Consider the following 21320-nt stretch of genomic DNA (forward strand, 5'->3'; position numbering starts at 1 on the left):
GGTAATTTGAATGCTATTACGTACCATGTACCTAAGCTTAAGTTAAGTGTTATAAAGTAATTACAGAAATTGATTGAACGAGAATTATATTTGATTGAAACATATATAAACGACGCTTTGTATCCATTTATTTTCTACCTGGGTTCGTGAATAATTTGCATGCCGCGTCCTCTGTTGCCATTCATTATTATGTCATTATAAAATACCTTTAGTATTGCATTGTCTGAAAATCTAATTGTTTTAACAGCTTGAATTGTTGAACAGTCTTCAGTTTAAATGATACGTTATAGATGTCGTTACAAAAGACGGTAAACAAACTTGCACCAATTAATGGTGAACTTTTCCCATAATCTGATGACTCCAAGAAAAAATTTAAAGGAATGACGTGGGTGTAAAAAGATATAAACTAACTGAAATTGTTATTTCTCATCTAATTATTGACGCTATAATAACCAACTTCCTGTACCTGTTCGGATGAAGGAAACTTTTCCGTTGAAAATAACGTAACTCTGAAAGATTATTCATGCGGTTATACCATTGAGCCATGAAGCTATTAACGAAATATAGCTTCATGGTTTGGCACTCAGGGTAACATGGTTATGAAATATGATCATCTTCATTAAAGAAAAGATTGCTACCAGCAAGTACTTTGTTTTTAATAAAAAAAAAAGAAAGGTTTAATTTGAAACGTTTTGTACTGCAGGTTGACATTCCAAGATTGTAATTGGTTGATACGATCACGTGCCTAAGCTCCCCCTCCCCCCCCCCCCCCCCTCATTCCCAATTAGACGCCAATCTCATCCCGTGATAAATTTTAAACAAAAACAGAATTTAATTTGACTCATCATCCGTAGAATCATTTTTAAGGTTTTACATGAAAGTGAAAACTATATAAAAAGATGCGGTTGTAGTCTCATGCTAACACAGTTTGTGATAAGTTTTGAAGAGCAAACGTGCAAAGCTAAGACACAGAAAGATAATACAGGATGGATCAAGTTTTCCTCTTCATGTTCAGTTTGGCAGCTATTTCTGCGGCCGCAGGCCTAGGGACAAGTTGCAAGTCAGAATGGACTGAGTATGCAGGTAAATGCTATAGGTAAGTTCGGTTTATCAGCCAAAAAAACAAGTACTTAAGGTGACGGGTCTGTTAATTGAATTATCAATATCTTCATTGATCAATAATGAATTAATGTGATAATATATTGTACGGTTACTTAAGTTTGACGAAGCTGAGAATGTTTCACGCAAGAACAATCATTTATCACTTGCTTTTGCAGTTAAGTTGACCGAATATGCCAAAACAGCCTCATGTCTCGTACGATATATATATATATATATATATATATATATATATATATATATATATATATATATATATATATATATATATATATATATATATATATATAGCCCACAGAATGCTGTTTATCCTATTAGAACGCAATACCATATTTAAAGGTTATGTTAACCCTTACTTATGATTTGAAGGTGTAATGGAGGGTATAACTTCAGTCTTGATGTAACAGACCGGTTAAAAGAAGAAAAAAACACGTTCACTCGAGGTATTACCCTTTAAACAACGCAGGCGCATTATTTGAATAGAAAGAGACAAGATTAGCACATTATTGACAGATACGTCAGCACCAGAGAAGAAGGAGAAATCGAAGGAAGGAAAAACAAGATTTTTGTTGTCTGAAACAATAACATATTTACAACATATTACCAGTTTGTCTTACTGACAAATAGTGTTAAGTTTCATCATTGGGTGTCTGTTGCTAATTTGAAGCCAAGACTATGTTTTTTCCTTTCTTGAGAATTTTTTTTTTTTTTAAGTTATAACAAGTGGTCATGAAATTTTGGAGTTCCTTAATATCAGCCTTTGTAATCTACCGGTACTTTCCTTCTTCTTTTTTTGTTGTCATAAAACTTTCGGTTTATTACAATTGTCCGAAAATCAGTTTGTTATCTAACAGAAACAATCTTTTTTTGTGCTTGAATTGTCCGAAAATCAAGTTTGTTACATAACAGAAACATTATTCTTTTGTGCTTGCTCAAATGATCTTTTCGGTAGTAAACGTGGGTCAATTTTTGTAACAATATGGATTTTCTGTTTACATGACATTCGCTACCGATATCGTTCGTCTCCCGAAAAACACCGAATGATCTTCTCTAATAGCCGAATCATTAGGAGATTGTGTCTCTATAGAAGCATCCTTCATACCTTCGATATTTCCGATGACTTGTTTGCATCTGGCATCGATCCTCATGTACTGTACATTCTCAACATTTGGTTGAAAGGGGAGGGGGGGGCAGCAATTTTTGGGTTATCTGGGTTAAAACGATCACAGATGTGAAAAGATCATGTATTTATATAAGTATATTAATACACTGGAACGCGGTACAAAATTTGGAAAGGATTCATGTATATATATATATCATGCTCTTAAATTTGCCCCTCTTATGTGTATTTTGACATTTAACAACTATTAAGAAACTTTCTACAAGGCTAACACAAAAATAATCGTCTTTTTCAAGGTTTGAAAATCAATTTCGGCAAACATGGGAAGAAGCTGAAGGTATATGCCAAGCTGAAAATGGTCACCTTGTATCAATCGGATCAGAAGCGGAAGACACTTGGCTGTACAACTGGTGGGTTTCCATGCTGGCCCCGCTCGAAGGAGACAGATATGAGGTACGTGCGTATATGGCAAGCCATGTGGGACAAACATTGCATAATATATCCGCGTATTAATTAATTAATATATCCGCGTAAAGCATATGCGTATGCAAGGTGGGCGGGGCGATGGGTTGATAAAGTTGACAAAATTGGCATGGGGGAAACGATTGTTTCTTTTTTACTACTTGTGTGAGGTTTTGCAGATCCTGCGAAATGGCGAATTAAGTGTTCTGACCTTCACCTCCATGCCTTTCGTTTGTTACGACCTAACCAGACTGATTTCTAAACCTAGTGTAGAGGCTATACACTACACTGTCATTTACTTTTAAGAATAGGTTCACCTCAGCACTGTTGTGACATCACTCTGTTTATTGTGCTCGGGTTCGTTCTGATAGTAACATCCGTACTATAAATGTAACACGTGACCATGAAACGACTTACATTCATGATGTAGTTGGTCCATTTTATTACAACGGAGTCAGTTTGACACTTGTGTGACGTCACTCTTTTATCACGCTCAGTTCGTTCTTGGCTAACTTTTCTTTAAAAAATGAGGGCGCTCTTACACTATAAACACGCAGCGTCTCTATATACGGCTCTGATAACACGTAATAATCATGCACATGACCGCATTCCTGGTATAAGAGACCGGCCGAGAATACGCCAGTTAGACACTGGGAACGTCATCGTTGGTCTTTTCGGTGGACATTTAATGCACATGTTTAACCAGGGACGGGGGGGGGGGGGGGGGTGGGTGGGGTATCTCACCCCAAACTCGGAAAATCTGACGACAGTTGGAAAATTTGAGAGCGACAGTCGGAATTTCCTACTGTCGCACTCTAATTTACCTAGGCCTATTCATATATTCCTGTGATTGTGAATGACCTACAAATTGAAAAAAAAATCGGTCACAATTGACCTACAAATAGTCAAAAATTAACATAGCTTTTGTGGTTAGTAGTCTATGTAGCCTTTAAGCAGATAACTTATACTCAGTTGCTTACTTGCGTTAACTAGAGTGATTAATAAGTATGTGAAGTGAAGGCCAGTGGCCCAGGGTACAAAATGTATCGACAAAAGTTCGGAACAAAAGTGCAGTCGTGAAAAATTGGGTATCTGACTGACACTGACCGTATCATTGACGAGTAGCGCGGGGAGTATGGGGGGGGGGGGCGGGGTACAAGGCAGCAGTCGGAATTTTCGGGCTTCAAAACCCATCCATTTGTAATTTCAGCTACTACACCCCCACCCCCAATCACCAGGCCTTAGCCACTCTCCTGTGTATAATATGTACCTATCTTTAACGGTGGAGTATAGTATGTGAACCAATCATCGCAATCCACGTAAATATACAACGTTCAAATGAAAATTTATAACAAGACTATACTCTAAATATGAAAAGAAAATGAGGTTTTCAATGATCTCTTGACAGTATTTTTGGACCGGGTTCAACGATATCGACCAAGAGGGTGAATGGATCTGGAGCGATGGAGCTGCAGTTACATTTACTCTTTGGGGTGGCACACAACCCGATGGAGGAATTGCAAGCAACTGTGGCACCATGGTGACCAAATACCCGGATGAAACCGGCAAATGGGATGATGGAAATTGCGAGGCGAAGCGCGCTTATATCTGTGAAACAGATCTCTAAGTATACTGACACACGCCCTCATTTTTCATCTCTCTCTCGCTGTCTCTTAGTTGCATAGTCAAAATAAAGTTGAAGTCATGTGACTATATTTCATGGCCATATTATAGCATTGTAAGTTTCGTGACGTCATTTTCTTCGCATGTACCTACGTACGTAGGGAAAAAAGCAGTGGATGTGGTGGAACACGCTACCCCCCCCCCCACCCACCCCCACCCACCCCCACCCACCCCTCAGCCAGGCGTTATAAAACTCAAAAGCGCTACACTATGTAAAATAAAAATGTGACTTTATGTTGCAGACAAGTATCCTTTTTCTCAATGTTTTGGTACTCATTTTGTTGAGTAAATTGATTTAAAAAAATGTAATTGAAATGTACCTATTCAAATACTAAAAGTTTTGATACAGAGTGCAAAGAAGATTTGGTGAGGTGATATTGTGGTTGCCCCCTAAAATAAAAACCATATATATCCCAATTTAATGCCTCCTAAAAGTTTGTGCCAGGCTCTCCCAGATTGAATCTTCTTCCCCCGCCCCTGGGGGGGGGGGGGTAGGGATAATAAAAGCGGGTACTCACACTAGTAATAATTTTTACCCGACTCGTAAATCAAGCTTTGTTACTCTGCAGGTGCCATTTGAAATGTGTCTTAGTTTACCCGTGCCATCCTATTTTTTGTTTTCATTTTACACAATAGCAAGAAGATTAATAATAAAAACAACACTGTTTTTGTGTGGTGTCTCCTACCATTAGCGAGAGGGTATTAAAGTTCATCAGTCTTGTTTCCAATGTTAGGCATGTTAAAATTGCTAGGACAAAAATCCAATGTCAAGTTATGTTTTCCTGTTTATTTCTATATTATTCTCAGACATAGAGAACCGTCAAATTAGACAGAAAAGAAAACATTGAAGATGTTTAGGGCGAGTTAGAAATACAAACGCTAGCTGAAAACATGTAACCATAATTTGACATTCTAGCATTTTAAGTCAATGCTGATGGTGTTTAGTAAGTACCACTACTGTAAAGTGAACAACCTCGAAAATTGAGCACGAATTATCATACTTTTGTTTCGATTATTGTTTTATGAGGCTGACGTCATACAAAAAACAAATCTCCTTGAAAACAATAAAGAACGACACCCTCTCCATACATGCACACACATACACGCACCCACAGACACACCCATAGAAACACAAAGAATCATAGAAAATAATTCACACTAAATATTGCATGTATTTTTTTTTTGGCTTTACTTTATTCAATAAAGAATATGGTTTATGGTGAAGGTTACAGAAAACAGACAATTAAGCAATAATCTCAATAGCAAAATACAAGCAAGATAAAGAAAAGATGTTTCTGTTACTTTTTACAGCGACTTCACCGTCGTTATGTTTTGCCAATGTACGCCGAAAGCAGGTATAGTTCCACTGGGATCCCTGTTTAAACCCCCTGGCGTGAACAGAACGTAAATTTATAGAAAGCGATGCTAGACAGACAACTATAAACACTAGGAAAAACATCTGTCAGGCGATATTTGCTTCGTTTATCATGCTCTATGCTACGAGGGGGGGGGGGGCAAAAGGGGAGGCAGGGGCGTCAATCCGAATTGAATGTGTATGTGTGTGGGGGGGTGGGGCATAAATGACTGAACACGGGATAAAACCGAACGAGTCCGCGAGCGGCATGGCGTTAAGCCTTTACCGGGTGTGGTCCGGGGGCTCGCCTTACTGCATGGAAACTTGATGGTGCCATGAATTGCCAACTTGTCAGCTATCCAGTGATGGGTAGCGTTTAGCTAGTCAGAACTTCTATCTAGACTTCAAGACCACATTTATGAGTTAGTGTGTAAGTCAATGGGGAATTTAATAGGCGTATGCTACCATATACATGACGAGTAGTTAACATAAACCATGTGTTCTTTTTGAACGCCATTACTACAATACATGCTTAGAATCTTGAGGTTGCACACTATACTGACTAATTAAATCAGAAGATTTGAAATGATCGTATCACTAAACTAACTCAAAAAGCGCATACTGTGCAGGCGATCACATTATCGTTAGCCTACTTTAATTTAGGAAGTGGACATCTAACGGGGACAGCTGCCCCCTTGCCCCCCCCCCCACCCGCAAGCTACGGCCCTGTAGTTGGCATCAGTTAAAACACAAATAAAATATTTTGTGAACTTATGTACATACAAGGGCGTAGGAACCGGGGGGCTGGAGGGCGCCAGCCCCCCAGTGAAAAATATGGGGGGGCGGAAGTATCATTCCGCCCCCCGCTCCGCAAGTCAGAAAACCCCTTTTTCATTTCCAAATGAGAAAAAAATCTCATTTGGAGCACCAAATTGCATTTAAGGCCAGGTGAAAATGCAAAATTCTTTACAAAATGGAGTGGGAGTTGAAGTGTGCTATATTGCACCAAATTGCATCTGAGGCCACCTGGAAATGCAAAAAAATTCCAAAGGGGAGGGGGACACCCCCTCCCCTTAGACCCCTCCCCCAGGCCGGCCATCGGTCTTCAGCCCCCCCACTCAAAAGTACTTTCCACGCCACTGTGTACATAACAACTAAACTAGAACTTGAGGTATAATGAGTAACATGGTTATAAAAGCATGACTATAGCAGCTTAGCACCATATATATGCATGTCTCAAAACTCCTAAGAAATATGTAATTATATCAAAAACACTTAAAACTATTATGAGTAGCATTGCTAACCAATATTAAAACAGCAATAACTACTAATCTCATAGCACAATGTTTTGAGTAAATTTTAATGAAATGCACGGGACATGAAGAGCTTGGCAGGCCTAGCGCCTATATGCACGAGACAAACACTAAACTTGGGGGGGTTGATATTGTATCCCCACCCCTTCCGAAAGTCGGGTAGGGGTCGTGTCCACCATGATTGACGTCCCTCAAGGGAAGAGGGGGGGGGGTGTCAGTAGGGGAACATTTTGTACATTAATTATTTTCAAGCTTTGCCACTATCATTAAATGCAAACTTTTCTTTTCAGCAACTCTATCGATCAATATATAGCTTTCGAAATCAATTCCTGCCACTATTGTCAACACTATACAAAAGAAAACTGTATTATTTTACAAGTTTAAGATGTACTTTAATATTTTACAACTAACTAACTAACTAATTATCCATCTATCTATCTACCTACCTACCTATCTATTGTGTTAATGATATATGCATTTATCGGCAAATCACTTCCATGTCCTCTTGTATATGCTTAATGACATCATCATAATTTTACATAATACTAGTAGGCAATATACACGTGCACAAAAAAGTGCCTAAAAATTGACTTTCGTTGCACCTATATTGTACCAAGGATTGTAAGCTGAGAGTTGTAGAGGGATGTTCTGGGAATATATTCAGATATGTTTGATGCTTGGGGAGGTGTTAGTTTTCGAGTTAAAAAACGAACATGTGACGCTACAGTTAACGGTGTAAGATATTTATTAACTGCAGCAATTACTTTTCATAGCAACATGATATATATTCAAATGACTTCAGAGAACACACAGAGACCAAGGTTTGAACCATCAGAGATCCCGTGTCACAGTGTAAACATGGGTGTGGGGGTGGGGGTGGGGGGGGGGAGGGGTAGGTATAATGGTTATCGGTCATAAAGACCACTGAATCAAGTCTATACTCCCTCTTTCTTTCATGAACTTTTGAGACCTGACTTCCCATATGTTTATGAAGTGTCATCACGGTGAGAAATGGACTGACGATGAAGTATACCCATATATCAGTCTATACTTTGTTGTGCATCGCTGTTTTTTTTTTTTTTTTGGAGACTGATTGTCTAGCATTATTATGAGCTACAGAAACCAATACCAAAAATGAAATGTTCTGTGATTTTATAGAATCCCTTCTGATTACACTGGGATTGATATTCATGGATCAAACATGAATTTTCCTCTGTTGAAAACTGTTGCACTTTTACACAGTTAAGAGACATTATGTACCGAATCAAAATGCTTAAAATTGCTACTTAGTGGCCTGCTCAGTTTTATACAGAACATACAGTATTCCTATCGATATAACCGTACTGATTTTGAATTGGATAGCTTTGAATTTGAACTGACTCAAGCAGTAACTTTTGTAATAAGTTCCTCGATAAAGAGTAACTGAAGACAACAGCTGCAGTTGCCTAACTCCTGAATATGCTGCGCACATAACTTGCCCGCCCGCCCGCCCCTCCCCCCCCCACCTCACCCCAATTTATTTTTACCGAAAAATAGTTAGCTCTCGTATCAACATAATTGTGTATGACGACGGTACTTTTCTAAATGGGAAAAAAAGTTTGTGGGGGGGGGGGGGTGGGGGCAGCGCTCCCTACTCTGCTTAATGGATTTGGTGATTTTGTTGCAAAGATTTTAACTTTTTCAAAAGTGTCAATTTTGGTTTTCCTTCATGGCGTTTTTTTGTGGAAATGAGAAAACTATTGCACCCATATTGAATGAATATAATGAGAACAGTTTTTAACATTTATTTTTCACTCACTATTTAGTAGAGTAACCCGGCTTTCTATAAGTAACTAGACCTATACAATACCATAATGACTATTAGTATTTGAGTAGGGTTACAGAAGAGTAGCATAGACTACGCAGTTTATTTGTAGGTTAGGCCTAGTGTTCATCGCAAATCTATACGTACTGTGATCAGTCGTAAATCCGGGGCTAGGCCTAGGTATTATAATAGCACCCTCTATCGTTTCTTTGAACCTGGTAACGAACGAACCACGATGTTATCTCGCTCAGTCTCAAGTCTGACTCAAGGTTTCGTAGTTACACCGTCTTCAATCGACATGAATGGTTCTGTTTCCTGGGATATTGAGATGAAAACGACCACCCTCGGACTCAGCTTTCTAACTTTTGGCACATTCTGGCATAAGTTTGCTAGCTTTTCTTTCGAGAATTTTTGACAACTTTCCATATGATTTCTTAGGAGTATGACATTTAATATAAAAGAGCGAAGTAAATTGGTCCGTAAGAAGACTGCTGTTTATTCCTAAAATAAACACTTCCCGAAGCATCAAACATCGAGAAATGCAATAGGACATTCGAAGGCACTAGAAGTTGAGTTTTAACCTAAGATATAGGGTGCAACGAAAGTGTAAGATATCGAGCCTGCTATGATAAGACTATAAAAAGAAATATTTAATTGGAATATTATAAAATTGTTTTCCGCACACGTGCATCATTTTATCAAGCATAAACAACTCAATTAAGATTATTATTCAGATAAGCGTATATATGATGAGAATATATCCAGAGGGGGTTGGGGTGTGGGTGTGGGGGTTGGATGTGGTCATGGTGAGGGTGTAATATAAGGGCGATCCACAGTAGCAGTCCTTGTTGTGAATTAGGTTCGAAGAAACAGCCGTTGCAACAAAAGTGCCAAACCGATGATATAGACAAAATCTGCATGAAAGAAGAGGTTATAACTAATAAACTGAAAATATCGTACACTTGTATTTCTACGTTGCATTTACGAAGGAGCTTTATTTACTTATACGGAAATACCTACCATGAAAAAACAAAAACTCTCATTTAATGAGAGAACAATACCCGTATACGCTGGCACAATGGACACACGATAAGTGTCATACATAAGCGTCGGTCATTACAACAATGCTCCTGCATTAGTGTAGCCTAATTTATTTTAAATACGTTTTTTTTAGAACTTGACCTGTTGACCTGTGATTTAAATATCAAGTATGAAGTTTACCCCAAAAAAGAGATGAAAAAAAAAACTTTTGCGGTAAGGAATGATAAAAACAAATGAAATAAAATTAAATTAAATTAAACAAAATTTCCCACCGAGAGCAGCTCTGTAATCGTTGGCCGTAACACGATTTTTTTTAAAGTTTTTTTTATTCCGATCATAATATTATTTCCTTATAGGTCTATTGCGTATTTATGAGCAGCAATCTGCTCAATATACATAGAATACCACACTTACCGCCCATAAGTCGAGCAGCTCTGTTATGGTCGTGGTCATGATCATGGTCATGGTCATGGTCGTGGTCGTGGTCATGGTCATGGTCATGGTCCACGCTCATTGATACATTGACACTATGAAACATGTCCGTTTTGCTCAGATTGATTCTTTCGTTACTAATGTACGGGTTCCTCCAGTGCCGTGTAGGATCACCTTCAAGGAAAGATGGGGACAAAAAGAAGTTTTTTTCTTTTAAAATTTCTGAAAATTTAGCATGACAAAATATCAAACCATGACAACCTTCGTGTCTTTTTTTTTTAAATTACTATTAATTAGTAGGTATTAATGAATTAATAAGTACACCAGGTGATGACACCGTCTGGAAACTCTGATATATGATATCATTACGCCCTCTCTCTCCACCGGCGGTACACACGGCAACAACAAATTGTGTGAGGGTACTCGACTCCCCCCGGCCCCCCCCCCCCACGTAAAACAAAGTGTCGAGTATAGCCTCATTTTAACGCGGCTTATCTTCAATGAATAATGCACTTGAAGTTTGGAACTTATAACATGGGCGGTAACGTACAACATTCGATGGGATCATTAGTCTTAAGAGGCTATAGCACCCCCCCCCTTCCCATCCCCTTTTGCTCTGGGCCCTTGGGAGCTGCCAGATTGTCTGTAGGGTCTGCTCACCCGTGCTGGTTCCACTTTGCTGATCAAAATGATTCATCATTATTCTTGTATATCGTGTTATATCTAGCTATATGGTCATACGGGGGGAAATGTATTTTTACAACTGAAAATGGATACATTTTTGGTAGGTAAGGCTTCGAGAAGAAGAACATTGTAGATATTTTAAAAACAATAACTTTTACCCACGAAAGCATGGACAAGTAAATCATAAGTCATTTATATTACCAGTTGAGCTGATGGGCCCAGTACCAAAGAAAAGGTACAGCGGACTGTTAAGGTCAAAGGTATTGGCTGCTCTGATTCCCGCTGGTATGGTGAAGGCACAGGAGAACAAGTTTTCGTTGAAAGATTCTTCAATTTTTCTCAGACCTGTTATTGTCTGTCAAAGAATATATAATATTTGTAATACTATAGGTATGTACTTATCCCAGTAAGGCAAATTATGTCACCAAAAACAGAACTAGTATTGTTCGATACAGGTAACAAACGCCTACAGTGGAATTACGACCTTCCTTACCGGTTTCGAACCTCTGGACATACAATCAGCGTCCATATAGCCTAGTGGTTAGGGTGTCCGCGTACAAAGCGGGAGGCCCGGGTTTCGAATCCCGGTGGAGGCTCGAAGTTTTTGCACTGTTGTTGATTTTCCAACTCATTTATCTGTTAGATATTTATATATATATATATATATATATTTCACAACCCCTATTCTGTTTTACTTATAGATTGATATCTCTATGGCAAATAAAACATATATAACATGCCATGGGCATGGGCCACTTTCCTAAATGTATGGTACCTACCAAATTTGAATCTTGAGTGACACTCAGCCCAGTGGTGTCACCCGAGTATCTGTCACACCATTTGTGTAAAGCCTAATTCAGGTAGAATATCAATACCAAAGAAATTACTTCCCTGCTACGTCATTTTGGGGTCTTAAAGAATATCCTTACCTCACCTTTTGGTAGGTTTGTGTGCCCTTCATTGTATCGATGGATGACTTCAACTGTACCAGACTCACTACGGGTACACATTATGACTTCATCAGAACCCTGTCGTCAAAATAAAAAAAAGAGGTCACATCAAGGGACTTGGGGGGGGGGGGGCAATATAGCGGAATACATTAACTGCTAAGTTTTTTTTTTAATTTTTTATATTTTACTTATCGTTTGTTCTATTATTTTTTATGTTTTATATTACATTATCATTTTACTTTGCCAAAAAAATCTATCATAAACTAGGCACAGCTCATGGCAGTACTATAATAACTTACGGTATGTGACTATGTGACGTCAAATCAATTGATTCAAATCACACTGTTCAGGCTCAGCTAGAAATTAGGCTAAGCGATATACCGATTCCTGAACAGCTGATTTAATCATCTAGTGCTAAACTTGATAGTTCAGCCGCTTTATTGATATTTATAGGCATGATTGAAAAGAATGGAAAATATAGCAAATCGCAGCTTGCGAAATAACTGCGGTTTTCAAGGATCTGTCAAAACTCGGATTAAATTAAAATATTTAAAGAAAGAAGAAACCGTGTATAGCACGATTCTTTTTTTCTTATAGAGTTGAAGCGAAGAGAAGCAACATGGAAATCCGCTAAACAGATAATGGAATGTAAAGTTTATCGTTTTATATAGCATGTGCATGGATGGTAGTATTTACAGCCTACGTCTCCGTTGAAACATATACTACTAAAATTGACAGTTCGTCTTATAATGAAGGTCATTATACTGGATTGCCCCCTCCCCCTTTAATTACGCTAGAAGGTATATTAATGGTCACGTACCGTATGTGTTCGAAAACTTCAACAAGCACTTTTGCGACCACCCTTTAAGCATTTTCTTCACCTTGGTGAGAATGTTAATTATTTGAATTCAATAGTACATTCGTGAACGTCTTTGGTGTAATTCTAGATGGTCAGTACCTCCAGATGTTATAGTACAGCTTTGACTGCAGTAAAAGTATACCTGCCTTCATTTTACACTTGGTTGTAATGAGTAACCATGCAGCTATGTTATTAAGTGGCCAAACCCAAAAATCTATATCCCGCTGATCTATCATCTACCTGATGTAGGTGACATGGTAATGTTATAATCTCTCATAACCTTTTGACATGATTTATTTACCATAGTTCTATCGGATGAAAACCCGACAGAAACCCAACCAGAAGTTACATCTCTTTCGAATGTGCCCTGTAGCCGGAACGTGAAGACGTCATCTTCCAGCGCACTCATCCTCATCGTAATTTCACACGGTGCATCGGGAGTTCCGGTACATTCATCCGGGTAGTTAAAGCAGGTGGTATCGTTCAGAGAAAACATGTCACAGAATGTTTCATGATGATGATCATGACCATGATGATCGTGACCATGTGCCCAACACGTGACCACCATCGACAGTATGCACAATATTATATACGTCATCGTGAAACCCAAAATCCTGAAACAAAAGTTGACAACAGATGAGAGAGGGAGATAGATAGATAGATAGATAGATAGATAGATAGATAGATAGATAGACAGACAGACAGACGGACAGACAGACAGACAGACAGACAGGTGGGCATATAGGTGTGCACGCAACCCATTCTATTATATATATATATATATATATATATATATATATATATATATATATATATATATATATATATTTATACATGATTATACATCTGTGGTGAGAGCTACTTCATCCAATACACCGCCGTCACCCAAACAGACATTCCAAAGTGAGATTAATAATTGAATCGTATATATACGTCCATGTTTTCGCCACTTGACATCGACAACATACTCGCAAATAACTCAACACTCTATAATTGAAAAAAAAAGGCATGTAAAAGTGCATGGTGATTTCCTTTTGCCCTCACAAACCTTTCACATTAGCACTGCAATTGTAGCCGAATACAGAAAAGAACATTCATGTCAATGTGTAAAAGCAAAATCTAAATATTCCAGGTCAGAGTCCTTTTTTTCCAAGTCAAGTACCAAGTTACTTATAGTTAACAAAATGTTATGTACTCAGCTTCCGCATATCATAGGGTTCAAATCTATGGAACGCGAAAAGGGAAAACTTATTTCGTTGATAAGTTTAACGCAAGTTTAGACAACAACGTAAGTTTAGACAACAACGTAAGTTTGAGCAACAACATGATAAAACAGCAGAAACAACTTTAGTTTAGACAGCAACAAACTTAGTTTAGACAACGAAATATGGTTGCCCTTTTCGCGTTCCATAGGAACGCCTGTCAAAGGTGTTATTAATAAGCACTGCCTAGGTGACATTTCAATGATTTCACCACCAAACTAATACATCGAAATGATTCGGAAAGATGGCGGCATTGTTATGAAGTGAGCACGCGGGCGTATAAATTGCTAATTATACTTGGTTATGAATATATAAGACATCTCAACATGATTGAGCACATGAAATAACACAACGTGCTATCATGTTGATCAACTTGATACTGCTGATCGGAACTTCACTATTAGAAGCACACGGGTGTTCTTGCCAAATCACGATAACGAAATTAAAAGGAATGCTTTTTTAAATAGAGAGAATCACAATGTAGAACACTGACGTAGTGACATCTATTTCAGGTGAAGTTTCGCCACTCAGAGATGAAATCGACGCCTTCGGCACCCGAGTCAACCTGGCGGGGGTTCCGGTGCCTCGTATACCCGGTACGGAGCCGGTGTGTTGGAAGGTCAAACCCGCAGTGGTGAATGCAAAGTGCCGCCTATAGTGTCACTATATAGTGTAGTATCTTTGCTCTGGGAATTTTTTGGGGAAAACCCCGTCAGTGTTGGGATAACTGCATAGAGGAGCAATAGACTGCAGACGGAAACCTGTTCTATATATTAATCACATCCGTGCCCGGTGCATGGTGATATTAACCTTCATCCGAACATTGTGAACTCCTTTAAAGGGAGTGAAGAATCGAGCACAAAGAATCGTCTGATGCCGGTAATCTGACCTAGTTTCGAATGAGGTGTAACAGAAGTGTTAGACACCACCATCGATCCCAGGAAAGACATATACAGCTTGCTACCCTCCGGTAATTAGACACTAGTGTACAGACAGTACATACAGCTGCGGTAAATACCCACAGCACAGTGCATAAAAGATACAGCGATGGACATCTCAGGTACAGTAGTCCATGGGCTAGCAGGACCCACCAAGCACCCCCCCCCCCCAGACTCTCCGCGAGTGGTATCATTTTGTTCAGGAGACCCGTCCGAACAATATTTTGCATGTTACCATTGAAAATGTTGGGATCAACTCTCAGGTCGCTATATGGAGACGTGCAGACATTCCCATTCAAGACGTTCCATCGCCAACAGATGGTCATGGATGGACTCTGAAGTCTGGTTTACTGGAGCCATTGTGGGTGGACGGACCAATTCTTCCCCAAGCGCTAGTGGACGAAGTGGAAGTACTTGACCCAAGCTGTGAATCAGATGATGAAGATTCTGATGACCAAGACTCACTACCTGCTCCATCAGAAAGCGATGACAGTGACAGTGAGAGTGAATTGTAGTACAGGTGGAAAGTTACATCAGGATAACTGTAAATCTAGAGAAGTACTTGCATCACATGTTAGTTCTGAATGCCAAGCAGCCATTTTGGAATTCAAGATGGTTGAACATGTTACCAACAAAGGGGCTCAGCATTAATATCACTGAGCCTAGTGAAATACTTGACGATAAAAACATGGCAATGTTTTATTTTGTTTTAATTTTATAATGTTGTTGATCTTATTGGATTCCTTAACTCTGAAAACATGGGTTTGTGAAAGTGAAAATAGTTCCAATTGGCGGCCATTTTGAATTTCAATATGGCTTCCTCAGCACAATGTCCCAGTGTTAATGTTGTTATTCTTATTGGATTCCTTGACCCTGAAAACATGGGTATAGACACCAGAATTATAACTCTATGTGCCTTAGAAGCTGAGTTATAGGTAAAAATAGTTCCGAATTGGCGGCCATTTTGAATTTCAACATGGCCGCTGCAGCGCAATGATCCAATGGTTATGTCTTTGTTCTTACTGGATTCCTTGACCCAGAAAACATGGGTATAAACACCAGAATGATAACTCTATGAGCCTTAGACATCGAGATATGGGTGAAAATAGTTCCAAATGGCGGCCATTTTGGAAAATGGCGGAAATGCAGAGTTGATCCCAACATTTTCAATGGTAACATGCAAAATATTGTTCGGACGGGTCTCCTGAACAAAATGATACCACTCGCGGAGAGTCTGGGGGGGGGGTGCTTGGTGGGTCCTGCTAGCCCATGGACTACAGATAAAAGATAACTAAGTATCACGTTTCATAACTGCCTGCATTTTGTATAGCGACAAGAAGAAAACTTCACTTGCAAGCAACGGATAGTTAACTTTTTTTTTCAGATGGCGGCACGCGGTTTGGGGCGAGTCTTCAATGCCTTTAATTACAATGTATTAAAAGCAAGCGTATATGGTTATATATAATTGGATTTCTCAATAATGATTTTCCCGATTATCTAAAAAGCGGAGAACTAAGGTACGACTGTTCCAAAAAAAAAACCTGTTAACAAACTGTTTATCCACTAAAGAGACCATGTGAGAGAGTGTGTAAAAGTAACAAGTGGGCCTGAATGTTTCGATCCTATAGCAGGATCGTCTTCGGAGGCTGAATTACAAGTAAAACAGAAACTGACAGAATACAAGGCTCATTAACCTTGTAATTTGTCCCAGGTTGAAGTTTCTGTTACTTGTCATTAAGCCTCTGATGGAAGATCCTGCTATTAGTATCGATTCCATAACAACTCCCTGGTTAAACATGGAACGGCAGCATCATCCCTGACTTGGCACGATCATACCAGGGAGTTGTTGTCATACCGTAAATCCGTTTCGAAATTGTTTTACCGGAAGTGGCAATACAGTCACGGGAATGGATGTTGGTTGGCTCTCCCCTTTGTTTAGATAGATCACACTGCGTGGTAACAGGTTGAAGTATAATAGCGTATCAACTCTTGGATCCTCCCCCATCAGACTTAATAATGTAGGACGTTTGTGCACAGCTGGATAACAAATCAGTAAGCTGTTAGCTACATTACGTTTGCCGGTAGTCTACCACGATAGTAAAATGTATAGGCTCATTATGCTCAGTGCCAACATAGTCCCACATTTAGGCTTGTATTATAATAACATTTGACATGTCGATTACTTCTAATCAGAGCGTTAGAAAACAACACGTGACTGGTCGTCCAATGAGAGTAGGAGAAATTCAGGTCAAATGGCACTCTAGGCGCACTATTAGACGACTTATTTACGATGTTGGGATGTTCCAAGTGAGGGAAGGATTTGGTTGAGGTTTTTTACTGCATAGTTTCGGCACTGATGAAACCTATCACCGTAGGCATATAACTGATTAAATGTTAACAATGCTTTCCATGTCTGTCTGTAGGCGGTATAGCACATATCTTATGAGACATATTTTGATAATCCCTTGACAGTTCATTTTCAACATGCATCGACCCTAGCAACATATGGTTTAATGTTTGTCAAAGCATATTGATCTCACAAACACACACGTATATGTAGGCTAATTATACAGGTAATATGCGGGGAAAAACTGTGCGGATGGAAAGGGTGATATTTTCGAGCAGACGACGTTAATGGGAAATATATAAATATACTGCATGCATGGTTTCACATTCGGTATATTTCGGGGAAAATGCGTATAAGGGTTTTATGTTTGTAACGTACGTGACCGCTTTATTTTATAGTTAGGAAAAGGCTGACGAAGAAATACTCTACAACGGTTAAGCACATACGTGAAGTGTTTGCTGTATATGTACATACAGGTGTCCGTCAGTGTCTAACCAGGGAGTTCCATAACAACTCCCTGGTCTATCTTAGGCCATATGACTAGTAAGTGGTAGTGATTTGGTAAATATATCCGATCGATATAGGCTAGTGTATATATTTGTGCCTTCCTATATGCTATACTTTCAGGTATGATGATTTTACTATAAGTTCTTTAGTAAGTTTTGTTACTATAACGACATAGGTATAGCCTAGGTCTAATTTACAACAGGTGTGTAAAACCGAGATGATGGGGGAAAAAGGGAAAAAAAGATAGAGAGAGAATTAGACCCAGCGAATTCCGAACGCAGGCTGAATAACTCAGCCATTAAAAGTGACATATTTTACGTTGCAATCAAAAACGTAGAAAGTGCAGCCGTAAATTTGAGATCAATCTCCAATTTAGTAGGCCTAATTAGTAACCCATGGAAACCCTTTGTCTCAGTGCCTGGCAGCAGATCTTTGCGCATGTGCAGGTCCACATTTTTCAAGCACTCCTGACACATTTTTGACTTCGGGGTCTGTAATGTTTACCGACCAGGTAATATGTTGATCAATATCCAAATCAAGACAGAAATATACTTCTATAAACTATTACGGAAATCATGTATTGACGGTTAGCACTCGGAAGGCAAGATCGCGCAAGAGTGACGGATAGCCTAAACATGCAATTGGCTTAGCACACAACACAGTAATGATGTTCGTGAGTGATATATAAAGTAGTTCTTGAACGTAGCATATTAATGTCACAGGGCCCCCCTCTGAATCTCCTTTCAGTACAAAGCAACCGCCTCTGTTATGTCATTCATAAAACATGATAAGCTTTTTCTCTCGTCAACGTCCCCCGACCCCGCCCTAGTTCTGATGACTACTATATATACGCATGCTATACTATAGTGATGTAGTAGAAATAGCCAGGACGGTAAGCAAACAAAATATACTGTAATCAATGAGCTACATATTTGTTTATAATGATACGCCTGTTATCTTAAACTGATATGCGACTGAACAAGGAAATGACTTCATGCCATATTCAATGTCACACGCCCATGTCAACTTAAAATTGTTTAAAAAATAAACATTACATCAGTGAAAATGAAATTAATATTAGACGCTTTGTACTTAATAGTTTGTCTTACCAGACGAGTTAACCGTTGATAATAGGAACGAACGTTAATTCTCCTCCTTACATCCAGTTACAACCAACGTGATGAGCTCATGCACTTGTTTCCTCGACTGATCCCGTAGGTTTACTTCACTGCACTATAAACATGAGTGTACTTCCGCGTAACAAGTCTAAAGATAGACAACCCGATTTAACATGTTTCCGCTGAGTGAAATGTGCAGTCTGTGAACAATATGTGTGTGTGTTGTCTCCCGCCCATCGACAAGCAGTGTAAACCGAAGCGATATGATTACCGCACAGGTCATGTTCCTATATACGCTGAATGTGAAAGTGTCGTGAAAAAGAGGAGGTGGCTTGGCTATACACAAAAAACTGTATGTTGGGATAAACAATGGGAGACGTAAAAGAGAAGAAACCCGTACCACTCGACAACAGAGATTCTACTGGTATGTGAATGCGTACAAACTGGTTATATATATATATATATATATTATATATATATATATATATATATATATATATACATATACATATGTATATGTATATTCGTATATGGATGAGTGTTTCTCCAGTACTAACAAAATCGCCGACAAGTAGGCACGACAAATTTAACCTGTGTCAGTGATGACAGCCTACACGTGGGTCCTGACTCCTCAAAAAGTGGTCACATGTGGTTTGGCTTTGTTTCGTACTCCCGACCTGTCCCATTCCCCTCAAATAACTTTCACGCACTTGTAGTCAAGGCCTCCAAATCTCCAACCCCACCCCACCCCACCCCACCCCACTCCTCAGAAACGAAACATCTAACTCAAGACAGATATAATCAACACGATTCCAATTAAAAGCGATATTTGTTTCTACTTTCAATTCCTTATAATTAATTATAAGGGTTTCATCACAGTACACACCTTTCTTGGACGTATGTGTGTCGATTTGCTTCTCAAAGTGTGGTAGGAGTGTAGCCTACACTTTACTGTGTAGGAGTAATGCAACTGACATGTCTGGATTCTGAGTGCTGTCTATGAGGATGGGGCCTTATAGTCCAGTCAATCTGTCAGAAAGAAGAAAAAGAAAAAATGGGTCAACCTAACACTAATTGCCAAAAAAATGTTGGAGGTTTTTCACAGACAAATACCTGTACCTTGTGACAAACATATTAAAAATATAGCCTACATTCATCGAGGTTGCACAACCGAGCCAAAATATTCCCCCAAAAAAATCATAATAATAATGGTGGATCATGCCTGCGCTACATAGATACGAACTGCGTTCATTGTAAGCATTTTGCGAACTGATTATTAATTTCCCATTATTATGTTAATTAGGTAGCCTAATCCAGTTTAGCGAAAGAGCATGCGCCCTGGTGTATTTTCATTCTCATTATAAGATAATTTTTATTAGAAACAGCAAAAAATGGGGGTTCCGTTGACATAATTATTATACCCGGGCCCCCACCTGACTTTCTATGCCCCACGCGCATTAATTAATGTTGTACCTGTGTTGTAACAAGTGTTCTACCCAATATGCATATAGCAACGCGACTGATTTGCTGACAAATTTGATTCATTAAAGTAACACAGTGATGAGCTGATCATTTGATTTCAGTCGTGAAACATGTCTTTTTTTTTTTTTTTCATTTTTTTTTAATGTTTGTCACGTATATTACGGATATTCATAAAGCCTAACTTGTAGTGGAATTTATGTTTATATTTTCTATTACAATCTTCAGAAATGTCACAAAATAGGAAGGGTTTCAAATTTTCAAAATTGTTTTTTTTTCTCTCACATTTCATTGGATAATTATATGGCCAAATATCAAGAGAGTCTGGCAAAATTTGATTGGACAAAGGAAATAAAATAATGATAATAATAATAATAATAATAATAATAATAATAATAATAATAATAATAATAATAATAATAATAATTATAATAATAACATGTCAATGACTTGAATCGAAGACTCAAATGAAGGCTTCGGTGACCGTCAAATCTCTCCAATTCTTGTCTGATCGTTGCCAGAAATCTGCAAGATGTTCGAGTCAATTGTTATAGAGAGAGAGACCACCAAAGTGAACCCGTATGGTGACAACGATACATATATGCAGCGACACAGTGAAAATGATTTTGGTAGAAATGAACTGCCTACCTACCTATTTTTCATCACCCTCTCCCACCCCCCCCCCCCCCCTTTATTCACATATTCGCCAGCTATTCAATTCTTACATAGAATATATCTACATCTTTCTCTTGTGTAGGACCAGGATTGATGCCCATTCTATTGGAGGCGGTATATCATGTCAATTAGGAATTCTGACATATAATGGTCAACATTGCCAGCCACAAACC

The 21320-nt window shown here is 38.8% G+C and overlaps 2 protein-coding genes across 3 annotated transcripts; one reads left to right on the forward strand and one right to left on the reverse strand.

Annotated features, from left to right (window-relative positions):
- Positions 1-909: 909 nt before the first annotated feature.
- Positions 910-4437, forward strand: LOC139979507 (alpha-N-acetylgalactosamine-specific lectin-like). The gene is made up of 3 exons (XM_071990377.1): positions 910-1096; positions 2536-2692; positions 4110-4437. The coding sequence occupies exons 1-3, from the start codon at positions 987-989 to the stop codon at positions 4326-4328; spliced, it is 486 nt and encodes a 161-aa protein (XP_071846478.1). The 5' UTR covers positions 910-986; the 3' UTR covers positions 4329-4437.
- Positions 4438-5558: 1121 nt separating this feature from the next.
- On the reverse strand, positions 5559-19252 carry LOC139979506 (putative ferric-chelate reductase 1). Of its 2 annotated transcripts, XM_071990376.1 has the most exons (7): positions 18985-19252; positions 13123-13435; positions 11942-12040; positions 11214-11367; positions 10385-10502; positions 10311-10342; positions 5559-9769 (listed from the first exon to the last, which is right to left on the reverse strand). In XM_071990376.1, exons 2-7 carry the CDS (start codon positions 13417-13419, stop codon positions 9711-9713), a joined length of 759 nt encoding a protein of 252 aa, XP_071846477.1. In that variant the 5' UTR covers positions 13420-13435; positions 18985-19252; the 3' UTR covers positions 5559-9710. The 2 variants fall into 2 exon arrangements, with proteins under 2 accessions (XP_071846477.1, XP_071846476.1); XM_071990375.1 differs by having other exon boundaries at positions 10311-10502; positions 18985-19244.
- Positions 19253-21320: the final 2068 nt, after the last annotated feature.

The sequence above is a fragment of the Apostichopus japonicus genome, chromosome 14, assembly GCF_037975245.1.
Source record: "Apostichopus japonicus isolate 1M-3 chromosome 14, ASM3797524v1, whole genome shotgun sequence".
Classification (NCBI taxonomy): Eukaryota; Metazoa; Echinodermata; class Holothuroidea; order Aspidochirotida; family Stichopodidae; genus Apostichopus; species Apostichopus japonicus.